The sequence below is a fragment of the Scomber japonicus genome, chromosome 10, assembly GCF_027409825.1.
Source record: "Scomber japonicus isolate fScoJap1 chromosome 10, fScoJap1.pri, whole genome shotgun sequence".
Classification (NCBI taxonomy): Eukaryota; Metazoa; Chordata; class Actinopteri; order Scombriformes; family Scombridae; genus Scomber; species Scomber japonicus.
Window position 1 is genome coordinate 33,223,612 of NC_070587.1, and position 15,051 is coordinate 33,238,662.

The window sequence follows — 15,051 nt, forward strand, 5'->3', positions numbered from 1 at the left end:
AACTGTCATCAAAGTGACTCCTGCATCCTCCCAGAACACCTCAGATAGATGCCTTCATCTCAAGGAGAGAGACAGTATATCTCTTTACCAACATGGAAATGACCTAACAATATCAAACCACTACATGTCTGACTCTGCTCCCTTTTGAACAGAAGATGAAGCAACAGTAGTTTTTAAATTCATTTTCACACTAAATTACTTTTTACTACATCACCACCACAGCTCAACAGGGAACCACTAGGAGGGAATCTGATGCTAAAAAGACAGTAAATGTGTCAGATATCACTTGATATAATAACTCAGACTGCTGAAGCTCAATAGAAACTGATCAGAGACTTTTAAATGACTGTGTGTTTATTACAGCAGACTTGATTAAGCTACGACATGAACCATATTATTCATTATTTATTCAATGTTTTATTACCGTCAGTCATAAGAATTATACAGCCTGTTGTATAACTTACTGCTTCTTGGACTTCATACTCTTTTAAACAGGAAACTGAACTTCAAGATCATTACAGGAAGAGATTCATTCGGGTGTTCATTATTTATCATAAAGGTTCAAGGATTTTAATGTTGAACAGGATTAGTGCGCTGATGATTGGTGTACACAGTATTTGTCTGTGTTGTATCGCAGCAGTAGAAAGCGGAAGTGATTGTGAACTTGTTTATCTAAACTCATCCTTCCGTTTTCTTCGGGGTTGAAGCAGGAAGGACGGACGGCTGCACTGCTCGGTAAGTTTATGTCATATTAACCAAACTCAAAGAAAATCGGATTTCACACTTTAAATACAATAAAAAAGAAGTATGTGTGTCGTTGTTTGAGCAGAATCGATAGTTAAGACGTTAGAGAGAGAGATGACAAAGCAGACAGATGAGTTCATAAATCATAATTAAATATGACATGAGACTACATTATGTTTGTGTTTTCTACGGACCACACGCTCAAACTACTTAATGTTTAATAATTTGACAATGTTGATGATTATAACAGTAATTTCACTTCCTTTTCCTTTTATGCACATTACGCAAAATGCATTAAACTCCACACAGACAGAGTTTATCCACAGAACATATTCAATATAAATATTCCGTCTTTTCAGGTTTTATAAGCGTCTGTTTTGGGATAACACAGCACAGGATACACTATTGTTACCATGTTTAGTCCTATTTAAATAACATAAAGTGAAGTGCGACATTACTGAAATGTCAAGGCCCGCCCTACTTTGTATCTGTTTGGCTTGTAGCCCAAACAAGAACTAAGGCAACGAGGGTTGGGTACAGTAGATTGGGTAGAGTGGACGGTGGTAGAGCATGATCGCCATCTAGTGGCAAAATATAATAGTACAATAATAGACCTCAAATACTGATGTAGAGGAAACTCGAACTAAAAGAGGAATGCATTAAGATAGATAGATAGATAGATAGATAGATAGATAGATAGATAGATCCTTTATTGTCATTGTCACCAGTACAGTGCATCATTCATAAATAAAAATAAATAAAACAAGAAAATAAAAATAAAATAAAAGATACTCAATAAATACTATATATAAAAACAGTCAAGTATACCTACATAAGGTTACATCTTGTCATTGCACATCCCTATTTCACAGTCAATTGTAAACAGTATTACTTAATAATTAATTAGCAGTATTGAGTGTGGTAATTGCTGTAGAATAAAAGCTGTGTTTGAATCTGTTTGTCCTTGTTTTGACTGATCTGAATCGTCTGCCTGGTGGCAACAGTTCAAACAGAGAGTGTCCGGGGTGGGAAGAGTACTTTATAATGTTTTGTGCTTTTTTGATGCAACGGGAACTGTGCAGTTCTTCCAGAAACAATACGAAAATAGGGCTGATAATACTTAAGATATGTACTTTTACTGGGATAGGATTTTTTTCTGCCGAACTTTTACTTGCATTATTGCATTATGCAACATAACTTTCACTTCTTTATTTCTTTTCATCACATGACATCTCCTCTCATGTTTCCCTCGCTTCCACAGGTTACATACTCCTCTGACAGCAATATGTCATGGTGCACTGCAGACTTTACAAAAGTAAGACTCATGTTCTGTTCTATACATTTATTACTTGATTTTTAATTCTCATTATTGAGTATGTTTTGGGACAGGTACACCTCATTTAAGACAGAGCTACAAAGTTAATTCAATTAGTTGATCGACAGAAATTGAATCATTTTAATTCTTTTTAAAGCATAAATGCATAATAGTTGCTGTTTTTTCATATGTGATGATTTGATGCTTTCATTGTCATACATGAGAGCAGACGTTTGGTTGATTACGTTTGGGTTTGGGACTGTTGAATGCACATTTAAGAGTTCAGTGGTGTAAAAACAATCAACACTGGTATACACAGATGTGGAAAAAGTGATATGGTCAGATGAGTCATCCTTCACCTTATTCTGGACAAATGGGCGAGGGCATGTGTGGCATTCACCAAGAGAGTGTTACAGGTCTGAATGGTTGACCCCTACAGAGAGGGGATCCAGAGGCTCTGTTATGCTGTAGGGGGCATTTTGCTGGCATAGTTTGGGTCCACTTGTCCCCTTAGAGGGAAGAGTCAATGAAAATTATATATAATACAATACAAAGTAGTTGTAAGAGATTAAACATTTGTATCCTGATGGGAGTAGTCTCTTCTATCCATAGGACACGAGGAGTCACTGAATGGTTTGATGAGTGTGAAAATGTTATGAATCAGATGCAATGACATTCACAGTCAGCATATCTCAATACAACTGAACATCTCTGTGTTAGACAGTGCTCTCCACCAGGAAGAATGGTTCATCTCTCCAGCAGAGTTCACTGACTGTAGAATCAATAACAAGGAGTCCAGCTGACTAAGAGACTTTCTGTGTTTGTTCAAACAGGAAGAACAGCTGCTCACGTTATTTCCGAACACATGACTTCCACATCCTTCAGACATGAAGCAACCTTAACATCTCATTGAGTTCCTGTTTCTGCCTGATAAATGTAAGTTGAAGTCTCTTAAGCTCCTTCATGTTTAATTTTTCTGATCTCTTTACTTTGTCTGTTTGCTGCAGCAGGCAGTGAACATTGGGATTATCAGATCTCTTTTAATAAAAACAGCTGCTCACACTATCATATAGAGGGTTTATTAAAAATGTTATACTATAATTTTGTTTTTAGTTATAAATTAGTTACTAATGTCACAGTATTTGGGAAAGAAATATTTTAAAAGCCACTGAAATCAAATTTTGCGTAAATCTATTTTTTAGTGAAGCTGTCAGTGGTTTGAAAGCAGCACATAAACAAAATCTTTATGGGATCTTAGTCAAGTTTGATGTAGACTGCAGTAATCTCTCTATAGACTTCCTGATAGCCTGAAGATGAGAAGGTGGATCTGAAGCTGGATCAGCATCTCCTCAGTGTGATCACTCCAAAGAAAATCCTCCAGACTTCAGCATGGGGCGCAAAAAACAACAAAAAAGGTAGGAGTTCAGAAAAATATGGAAAATGCTCTGCACCCAGACGTGGAGCCCAGCAGCTCTCTGATAGCTTGTTTATTCAACATTAAGTAATATTAAATGTGTAATGTGACCAAATTGCACAAAATTCAACACTGCACTTTCTGGGGTCCTGAACAATACAAGCACTGAATGTGAAGTTTGTCATAAATGGCTCACAAGAACACATTTATTTAGACAGACAGAGATTCTTTACTTTTTAGTTGGATGAACTGCAGTGTCTGACACATCCTGCAATAAGTAAATTAATGTCTGAGAGTGGCACATCCCAGATTCTGTATCTTGAAGTTTGTGTCTGTAATCTGTGTGTATTATGTGTCTATGTGTTATGTTTCTACTACAATCATCATCATCGTCTCACAGGTACTGAAATTTGTTTTGTTTGCAGACGACACTAATATTTTTTGTTCCGGTGAGAATTTGCAGCAGACTTTGGAGACAATCACAACTGAAATAAATAAACTAAAACTATGGTTTGACAAAAATAAATGATCATTAAATCTAAGCAAAACAAAGATCATGTTGTTTGGGAGACACAAAATAGATTGTAATGTAGAATTGATAATAGACAATACTAAAATAGAAAGAGTACAGGAAATTAAATTCCTTGGTGTGATTTTGGATGATAAAGTCTGCTGGAAACCTCATGTTGGCTACATACGAGCAAAACTGGCAAAGTCCGCGGCAATTCTGTGGAAAACTAAACATATCCTGGATTATAAATCGTTGCACACTCTATATTACTCATTATTTTTACCATATCTGACTTATTGTGTCGAGGTTTGGGGAAACACCTACAAAACCACTCTGCAGCCGATATGTACAATACAGAAAAGAGCATTAAGGACAATAAACAAAGCAGGATACAGAGATCACACAAACCCACTATTCATAAAATCACATATGCTGAAATTTTTGGATCAGGTCAAATTCAGAACGGCACAAATAATGTACAAAGCCAGAAATAACCTATTGCCAAAAAATATACAAGGAATGTTTTGTGAAAGGGAGGGGGGATATAATCTAAGGGGAGACCTAAATTAAAAAAAACCAAAGGTCCGAACAAATATGAAAAGCATGTGCGTATCGAACTGTGGGGTGACTTTGTGGAACAGTCTGGAGACAGAAATAAAACGTGCGTAAAAAGTGCAAATATAAATCTGTTTAAAAAAAGGTACAAAGAAATATTTTTAAACAAGTCCATGGAAGAGGAAGTCTGTTAACGGAGGACAATGAGGGATGAGGTACAGGGATGGAGGTGTTTAAGTGACTCAGGTGCAAGTTGTTTGTATGTGTGCGTATGTATTTATGTTGTTTGTACATAAGTATGTCTATCTATGTATGTTTGTGTACATGTGTGGATGTGTATGATAATATGGGGATGTGTATATATGCGTGTATGTATGTATGTATGTATGTATGTACATATATGTATGTATGTATGTGGCTATTTTTGGTGGAGGAGGTCAAGAAATGTGGCAATGATTTGTGGTGTTGATAACAGTGGGTATGGATGTGAATGTTGACATTGCATATGGTGTTGGTAGGAAATTGTAGGATTTGGAATATTGGTGATTGGATTGGGAGCTGGCAAGCACTAATTTGAGAGGTGGGGGTGGGATTAAATAAATTTTGACTTCTTCCCACTCCCTTTCGAATGTGGTTGACAGTGCAGTATATTTTCTGTCGGGTGTAGGTTCGCTATTTTCTGTGAGAACACTGTGCTTTCATTTTTTATGTGCTGTTTTTGTTTTGTTTTTTTGTTTCTTCTTCTGTCACACATTCGAAATAAAAATAATCTAATCTAATCTAATCAAATGACAGATTAAGGGCCTCACTAGACACTTGACACTGAGCAGCTTCATTTTTCAGCACCAACAAAAGTCTATTATTTTATTATTTATTTCTGTTACAGTAAAACTGTATCAGATTGTGGTTTTATTCAGTGCTGCAAAAATATTGGTTGCGATCTAGATTGTTACTGATCTGTTTCAGAGCCACTGAAGCCAAGAAGAAGATATCTGACAGTGGATCAGCGTCTTCAACAATGAGTTTAATGAGTGATCACTCCAAAGAATATCCTCCAGACTTGAGCACTGAACCCAGAACTTCAGGAACAAGGTAAGATAATAATGCTGACAGAAACTCATGATTACAAAGAGCATAATTTTATACCACCAACCAGAATGAAAGGTTTCTAATATTCAGTTTTATTATATTGGTATTGGTAATAATAATAATAATAATAATGATCTGTATCTCTTAGATCTTTAACTATTACATACATATTGGAGGGGAAAGGCTGAAATTAACTAAAATAACTAACAATAACATATATATACATATATATATATGATCAATTTAACTATGGCTACTTTTAATATCCATAGAGTTTTGTGAATGCCTCTACAAGTAAAAGTGATTACAACCCATGAGATTAAGGAGATAAAACCTATTTTGTGGATCCAGAACAAGTGTTGTTCTCTTGTTGATGAAGATGATGTATTAATGAGACATAGTGCAAAACATTAAAGAGAATATATCATTCACACTTCCAGGTATATATTCATATTCTGTGGCTCAGCTGGAATATCTTGTCATGATTTACAGTTAAAGCCCCTATTTATCTTAGTAGTAGGACATGCCTTTGTCCCATTCAGCAAGTCAGAGCCCAAAAGACCTGCCCCCTATGATGTCACAGTATTCATATCAAACAGCCCCAGCCTAACCCTAACCCTTATGAATATTAAACGTGTCATGTTTCCAAATTGCACAAATTTCAACACTGCACTTCCTTGGGTCCTCAACAATACACCCATCAAATGTGAAGTAGATCATGAACGGTTCACAAGAACACATTAGACAGACAGACAGAGAATCCTGATTTTTAGTTAGGTGAACTGCAGTGTCTGACTCATCCTGCAATTAATCCTTTCATTTCCCAGACTGGTACATACCAGATTCTGTACCTTGACCTATTAATACATCTGTATTATGTGTCTGGCTTCTACTGCAGTCATCAAATGACACAGATTAAGGTCATACTAGATTTGACACGGAGCAACTGTACTTTGTAGCACTAACAAAAGTCTGTTTGAGATTATGTAATTCTGTTACAGTAAAACTGTATCAGACTGTGGTTGTATTAGGCAATGCAAAAACATTGGTTGTAATCTAGATTGTTACTGATCTGTTTCAGAGCCACTGAAGCCAAGAAGAAGATATCTGACAGTGGATCAGCATCTTCAACAATGAGCTTAATGAGTGATCACTCCAAAGAATATCCTCCAGACTTGAGCACTGAACCCAGAACTTCAGGAACAAGGTAAGATAATAATGCTGACAGATGCTCATGATTACAAAGAGCATAATTTTATACCACCAACCAGAATGAAAGGTTTCTGAAGCTCATCATGAACAATTCACGGCTCACAAGAACACATATATTAAGAAAGACAGACAGACAGACAGACAGACAGACAGACAGACAGACAGACAGGCAGGCAGACAGACAGTCAGAAAGACAGACAAAAACCAGAATGAAAGGTTTCTAATATTCAGTTATGATGAATTGTATAGTATAGTATAGTTACAGTATTAATATCTATACTTATGTATTGCATAAAATAATAAACACATATTCGATTAATTTCATAATTGAGTAGGCAGAATATCTACTGCATTTGGCAAGACTATTGGTTGGTTGATTTGAGAATACTACTATCTACTATGAGGACTTTACTCTTTTTTTCAGTGGCCAGACTGCATCAAGCTTTGAGCAGAACCCAGACCCAAAGAAGGTAGGCAATACAATAAATCAATGAGCCAATGAACCAATCATAAAGTAAAAATACATAATGGATAAATTTTGTATATTATTAAGTAATTCTGGTTGCTATGTCCAGTGTTACTGCATTAACATGATTCCAAAATAAAATGGTGATGTGTAATGTCTGTATCATGTTCTCTCTGGGATATCATATTATTAAAAATGTTTTAAAAAACTTGTATTTAATTGAAAAAAATTGTATTTGTCAGATGATTGAATCCAAAGTTCTGGCTATTGTAAAAACAACTTTGAAAGCACATAAGACCGTCATTCCTACGAAATACCACAAACTGCTAGATGAAGACGAGCAGGAGGACGATCTGCCACTTGATGATGAAACAAGGGAGGCGGCTCTGAAGATTGTCCTCTATATCCTGAGGGACATGAAAAAGGATGAACATGCTCAAACACTTGAGCGAAGTAAGAGACAGCATGTTTTTGTTAGTTTTTGTACAAATTCATCAGTCTATTAACTTTAGTCGAGTGTGAAATATCTGCACACCTATCAGATTCATTTTTATGAAATCCAGTGCTCAAATTCATGGTTCCTTGAGGATGAATCATAAATATTTTGATATTTCTATTATTTAATCTAAAGCAACCAGAAGGCCAACATTTTAATTTGTTCAGCACGTGACTGAATTCTTGAGATAAACTTCATAGTTAAACAGCAACCAATATTCTGACTTTTAGTTGTTAGTGGGATATTTAGCCAGGATTTATTTTTCAATTTGTCTTGTTTTCATTGGGGCCATGTATTTACAGACAACTATCACTGGATTACTTAGTACTACTAGTCAGTAATCCTAACACTGAAGAAAACTTAAAATCGTAATGATTATTAGACCAGTTCTGATCTTATAAGGAGTGTTATGGTTTGGGCTTATTATTATTTTCTGTGCTGTTAGGTCATTATGGAGAACTCAGACTGTATCAACAAAAACTAAAATCTACCATAAAGAGGAAAAATGAGAACTTGTCGGACGAGATAAATGCACAGCAATGGCCTGTTACTTTCGAAAAGATTTACACAAACATCCATCTGAGTGAGGGGGCCAGTGGAGGAGTCAACAACGAACATGAAGTGAGACGAATTGAGGCTGCATTCAACAGGCAGAAATCAACAGAAATTCTGATCACATGTGAGGACATCTTCAAGCCTTTACCCAAACAAGACACACCAATCAGAACTGTGCTCACCATGGGGATAGCAGGCATTGGCAAAACAGTGCTGACCCAGAAGGTCATGTTGGACTGGTCAGAAGGGAAAATTCATCAAGACATCGAGCTCCTGTTCTCAGTTCCCTTTAGGGAGCTGAATTTGTTTAGAAATGAGAGACTAAGCTTGATGGAGCTCCTGTGTAACTTCTCTCCAGACCTGAAAGAATCTGGAATCAAAGAACTGAAAACGTACAAAGTTCTGTTCATACTAGACGGTCTTGATGAGTGCAGATTCCCTCTGGATTTCAAGCGAAATGAGAGATGTTGTAATGCTACACAAGCAGCCTCAGTAGATGTTCTGCTGACAAACCTAATTGCAGGTAACCTGCTACCAGAAGCCAATCTGTGGATAACTACCCGACCTGCTGCTGCCAGCTGCATCCCTCCAGAGTATGTTGATCGGGTGACTGAGATACGAGGCTTCAACAACCTGCAGAAGGAGCAGTACTTCCACAAGAAAATTGAAGATGAAGATTTGGCCAAAAGAGTTATTGCAAACATAAGGTCAGCAAGAAGTCTCTACATCATGTGCCACGTGCCGGTGTTTTGCTGGATTTCTTCTATCGTCCTGGGAAACATTTGTACCAAACCAGGAGGAGGAAAAATGCCAAAGACTTTGACTCAGATGTACATCCACTTTCTGGCTCATCAGACCACAAGGAAGCGTGTCAAGTACAGTGAGGAACAAGAGCTGGACTCACAGGGGAATAACAAGATGATCATGACACTTGGGAAGTTGGCCTTCCAGCAGCTGGAGGAAGGCAACATGATCTTCTATGAAGATGATCTCAGAGACTGTGGTATTGATGTCAAAGAAGCATCTGTGCATTCAGGAGTGTTCACTCAAGTCTTCAGGGAAGAGTCCTGCATGCAGCAAAAGGTCTTCTGCTTTGTGCATCTGTCAGTTCAAGAGTTTCTTGCAGCTTTGTACGTCCATGTGATGTATAACATGTCTGGTGTAAACCTGATGATTGGATCTGAGCAGATAACCCAACCAAAGTCTGAATCCGAACTACACAAAGCTGCAGTTGACAAAGCTTTACAAAGCAACAACGGCCACCTCGATCTCTTCCTGCGTTTCCTCCTCGGACTCTCTCTGGAATCCAGTCAGGATCTGCTCAAAGACCTGAAGATGCAGGTAGAAACCTGCGACTCCCAAAGTCATGAGGAAACTATCAAGTACATCAAGGAGAGAATCAGTCAGACTCATCAACCAGAAAAGTACATTAATCTCTTCCACTGCCTGAATGAACTGAACGACCACTCTCTGGAGGAGGAGATCCACATATACATGGAGTCAGACCAAGAATCAGTGATGGATGAGTGCTCTGCTGCTCAGTGGGCAGCTCTGGTCTTTGTGTTGTTAACCTCGCCTAAGAAACCAGAGGAGATCCAGCTCAAGAAATACTCCAGGAAAAAAGAAGACCTTCTGAGGCTCCTACCAGCCATCAAAGCATCCAAATCAGCAATGCAAGTCTCTCATCATTTGCAGCTTCATTTCTAAAAAATATCTATGGATTTTACAAATCAGAATAACAAATTGACTTTGTGTTTCTGTTTATCAGGTTGAATGATTGTAACCTCACTTCCAACTGCTGTAAGGAGCTGTCCTCCACTCTCAGCTCAAACTCCAATGAGCTGAATCATTTAAATCTAAGTGACAACAACTTACAAGACTCAGGAATGGAGCTTCTCTGTACCGGACTGAAGAACAGACACTGCAGACTGAAGACGCTGAGGTGAGTCAAAGCTGCAGCTAATAATTATGTGATTTTGGAAATCCCAAAAAATCTGATGACAACAACAGGGAGACTCTACAGCATGGTAATTACATATGAGACAAGTCACGATTTAAGAACTTTACTTGATTCAGCCAACAAAACGTTTTGTTGTGGTACCACCATTTTTGACTGAAATATCTCAACAAGTTTGTGTTTTTGTTATGAAAGTTTGTGAGGTTGATATTTGTGTTGTTTCTTAGTGACAACAACAAACAGCCATTTGATTTTGCTATTTGAAATTTTGAAAAAAATGACATTCATGTTCCCCACAGAGAATTGATCTAATTTAATTTATCCAATATGTTGGTTAATTATACTGCACAGTGGCCCAGTGGTTAGCACTGTAGCCTTACAGCAATATGGTTTAAATCAATTCATCCATGACTTTTTAAATGTTTAGGCTCTTGCAATGTAAAGGGGGTTGTGTTTGACTACATACGATTTAATGAACAGAAACAAATTAAAGAGTAAAACAAGCTTGGCACAAAAAAGAATAGTGTGTCAGTCTGTTCAGGTTATTTGTTTTAGCATTAGTTTATTGTACTTTTCCCTGAGGTCTGGATTTGTATAAGGTTTTGACTTTTGGGGTGGCTGTGGCTCAGGAGGTAGAGCGGTCATCCAACAATCAGTGGGTCGATTCCCAGCTCCTCCAGTCAACATGTCAGTGTGTCCTTGGGCAAAATACTTAAACCCAAATTGCTCCCAATGACTGCGCCAATGGTGTATAAATGTTTGTGAATGGTTACTTTCCCTCTGATGAGCAGAATGGCACACTGCGTGCAGCCCCTTCCATCAGTGAATCAGTGTGTTTGAAGGGGTGAATGTGACATGTAGTGTGAAAGCGCTTTGAGTGGTCAAAAAGACGAGAAAATTGCTATATAAGTACAGTCAATTTACTTTTTGTTATGGCACGACAACCAAGGTTTCAAGATTTCGTACACATTTTTCAGTTGACTATAATCTACAACATTTTACTAATAGTTATATGTGCAAAATAATAAAGAATAACAAAGAAGACTTGACAGTATAACGCAGTCCAATACATGATCCCTGAAATGACTGCAGCGATTGTCAAGCTTATAATGTTCCTTTATTTTGCATTGTTTGTCCCTTCAGGCTGAACCGATGCAGTCTCACCCAGAGATGCTGTGAGAGCCTGGCTTCAGTCCTGAGTCATCCTTCATCACCTCTCAAAGAGCTCGACCTGAGTGACAACGACATCGAAGACTCAGGAGTGCAGCTGCTCTGTAACGGATTGGAAAATGTGAACTGTAAACTGGAAAACATCAGGTATTGTTCTTATAAAAATATTAATGCAACTTTGATATTTAGGAAGGGTAACAAGCAGCTGTTAAAGGTGGATTCTGTCTCTCTGTCACAGGTTGTCATTCTGTAACATCACAGAGAAAGGTTGTGGTTCCTTAGCTTCAGCTGTGAAGTCCAACCCGTCCCACCTAAGAGAGCTGGACTTGAGCTACAATCACCTCGGAGAGTCTGGAGTGAAGCTCATCTCTGAAGCTCTGGAGGAAGGTCGATGTGAATTTACTAAACTGAGGTAAAGGAAACAGTCTGATAGTTGTTTCCAGGTGCTCGGTTGGTCCACCACTTTGTTCTAGACTGAAATATCTCAAAAAGTATTGGATGGATTTAGATTAAATTTTGTAGACATTCCTGATTCTCAGAGGAAACATTCAGATAACTTCAGTGACTCTGACTTTTCCTTCAACGCCACTAGCTACCATGTATTAAGTGAAATATCTCAAATTCTACTATGGCACACATTTTTGTTATTTTTTAGTGCTGTGATGTTTTCATGGGTCAAGTTAAGAAGTTTGAACAACCTTCAGAGAGGCTTTTATGCTTCTTCCTCGACATAATCCAGACATGTTTTTATCTGCTCCACAGAGTCGACCACAATGCAGAACACTGGTTTAAACCAGGACTGAAAAAATGTAAGTTGGGACCTTTTATTTGCCAAAATCTGTACTTGCAGAATTTTTAAATTTCCGTATAGGAACTTTTACTTAAGAAAATGATGCAAAAATGTAACTTTTTTCCACTGTTTATGATTTACAAAGTGGCAGTGGAGACCCAAACAGTCTCAGTAATTTCATCAACCAAAGGTGGACATTCCCCCAGACAGTCTAACTCTTTGACTTCTTCCTGCCATCAGATTCACGTGAGCTCACAGTGGATACAAACACTGTCCACAAACTCCTCGTCCTCTCTGATGGGAACCGAAAAGTCAGCAAGGCCCAAGAGGAGCAGCCGTATCCCGATCACCCAGAGAGGTTCGACTACTGGACACAAGTCCTGTTCCAGCAGGGCCTGAAGGGCCGCTGCTACTGGGAGGTGGAGTGGGAGGGAAAATGGGCCGGGATGGGAGTGACCTACAAGAACATCAGTCGCAAAGGTCAAGACCATGACTGTGTGATGGGATATAATGAGTTTTCTTGGGGTCTGCACTGCTCTACTCATGGCTACCGAGCGTATCATAACTGCAAGAGCATCGTCCTTCATGTTCCTCTGGCTGGTTTTCGCAAACTGGCGGTGTATCTGGACTGGGAGGCTGGTATCCTGTGCTTCTACAGAGTGTCTACTGGAGGATCACTGACACACCTGCACACCTTCCGCACCAAATTCACTGAACCACTCTACCCAATTTTTAAAGTGTGGGGTAAGGGCTCCTCAGTGAAGCTGTTGAGATCAACAACTTAAGCAGGGGAAAAGACTTGATCAGTCATCATTCACATTAATATCGAAACAATCAAGATGATCAGTTTATGTCATTATCTGACAGAAAAAAATCAATAACAAATCAATTCATTTTATTGATGTAAAACGTAAAGAGAAAACTTTATATTATTGTAAATTGTAAATGTTTTGAATTGCATAGAGAGACATAGTGTGTACTGTTTCACCTCTCATCTCTTCCAGTGAATACTACAAATGAAGCCGACTACTATATTTTTATTTCATTTTTATTGTAATCAACTGACTTGTCTAACTGTCCACTATTAGTATTATTAAGAAATCATCTCAGCTGATTATTCATGTCATGTTGAATAGTTGATTTATCAGAGCCTGATAACAAACAAAGAGAGACGTCCAGACTTCTGAGAGGAAACATGTTTAGTTACCTGCTTTATCTGCTGATCAAGTAATGCTGTGATACTCTAGAATTCAAAGACTGCATCTTGAAGAAAGATGTATTCAGAATGTTTCTTGTAAGAATCTTGAATGTGACACATACTAATAAGGGGGGGGGGGGGGGGGGTCATGGTTGCAGATAAGAATTGATTGTTGTTTTAACACACTGAAAAGAGTAAAGAACTGTGTCCCTCACAAAACTGGTGGTCAGAAAACACTTTGACAGGAAACAAGGACAATTTAAAGTCTAAGATGGTTTTATCTAGCACAACCATGGTTGAGCATAAAAGGATAGTAGATTACAATTAAGTGTATATACTATAGAACACCTTACAGCTTTTCTTCAATTCATGTATAAAACAGACTTTCTTCAACCTTTTCATGTAAATTAAATGTCTAATCATTATGTAAGTTATATAATGTTATTTGTCATGTAAATACAGGAAGAATGGTTTAAATGCTGGACCTGCTGAGACGACATCTCTACAGCAAAGAAACTCGTCAACAGTAAAGCAAAACATGGCCTTGTGATCAAGGACTGATGTTGAATAATGTTTAAATAAAAAGATCATTTCATTAGAGAAGTTGAATTAGCATTCAGTCAGAATTAGTGTTGAAATGCATTAGTCTCAAGTTAGACACTTTCAGCCACTATTTCTCAGCAGTTTTCTTTATTATTTTATTATGACTTTCAGACCTTATTATGCTTATCATGTATCGCCAAGATGTTTAGCTGTTAATAAATGTCTTCATTTATCCTAAAAGTGGTTGTGTGCTTCCTTTGAGCTCATTAAACAGGTCACCGTTGGAACTAGATGATTTTATGTAAAATGTATGGATTAATTTTTGCAATATTACTTTGAAGATCTGAACATGATGATATTGTTAACGAAACTCTGATGTTGTTAACTAGTATTCTTAATTTTGATTGTAGGCCTTAAAAATGCCAGTTTTAAGTGCTTTAATCAGCAGCAACTGTCCATCCTGCTAGCCGATCCTTCAACTGTTCTGCCAGCTGTTTGAGTTTAAGTGCCACTCTCTAACTAACTGAAATTTAAGATCAAAATGTTTTATATTTCCAATGTTTTAAATCAAAACACAGGAAAACATTTGTTTATTTACAGAGAGCTTTCTGTAGAGAGAAAAGCTGCAAACCCAAACAATAAGAGCTGTAAATATAAAGATGAAAACAATTGAACTACACTGAACTACTGAAGGCCTGGAATATTAAAAACAAGATATATTAACAGACTCTGCATGCAGAGTTTATATTGTCCTATGTGTTTTTTGTTATTTATCTACTGTAAAACTGAACTTTCCCTTCAAAGATACATTGTATACTTATCTATCTTTAAAAATGTGTTGAAGTGTGACTTTTTCAGTGTTCAGAGATTTTGTTTTAACAACGTTGTTCTCATCAATATCATTTTTCAATAGGAGGAATCAGAGTTTTCCAAATGATGTGATCTTTTATAAATAGTCAGGGATCCCAGACTAGACGCAATACTGACATGTCTATTAATTACCAGTTTACGTGACGTGGTGCATGTGGGATACATG

The 15,051-nt window shown here is 37.5% G+C and overlaps 1 protein-coding gene and 1 long non-coding RNA gene across 2 annotated transcripts; both read left to right on the plus strand.

Annotated features, from left to right (window-relative positions):
- Positions 1-706: 706 nt before the first annotated feature.
- Positions 707-5,569, plus strand: LOC128366713 (uncharacterized). The gene is made up of 4 exons (XR_008321879.1): positions 707-735; positions 2,893-2,995; positions 3,354-3,474; positions 5,506-5,569. It is a non-coding gene; the product is annotated as an uncharacterized LOC128366713 (long non-coding RNA).
- Positions 5,570-6,789: 1,220 nt separating this feature from the next.
- Positions 6,790-13,387, plus strand: LOC128366707 (NACHT, LRR and PYD domains-containing protein 3-like). The gene is made up of 9 exons (XM_053327469.1): positions 6,790-6,835; positions 7,265-7,310; positions 7,549-7,759; positions 8,248-10,030; positions 10,126-10,299; positions 11,458-11,631; positions 11,723-11,896; positions 12,247-12,293; positions 12,515-13,387. The coding sequence occupies exons 3-9, from the start codon at positions 7,549-7,551 to the stop codon at positions 13,057-13,059; spliced, it is 3,108 nt and encodes a 1,035-aa protein (XP_053183444.1). The 5' UTR covers positions 6,790-6,835; positions 7,265-7,310; the 3' UTR covers positions 13,060-13,387.
- The last annotated feature ends 1,664 nt before the right edge of the window (positions 13,388-15,051 follow it).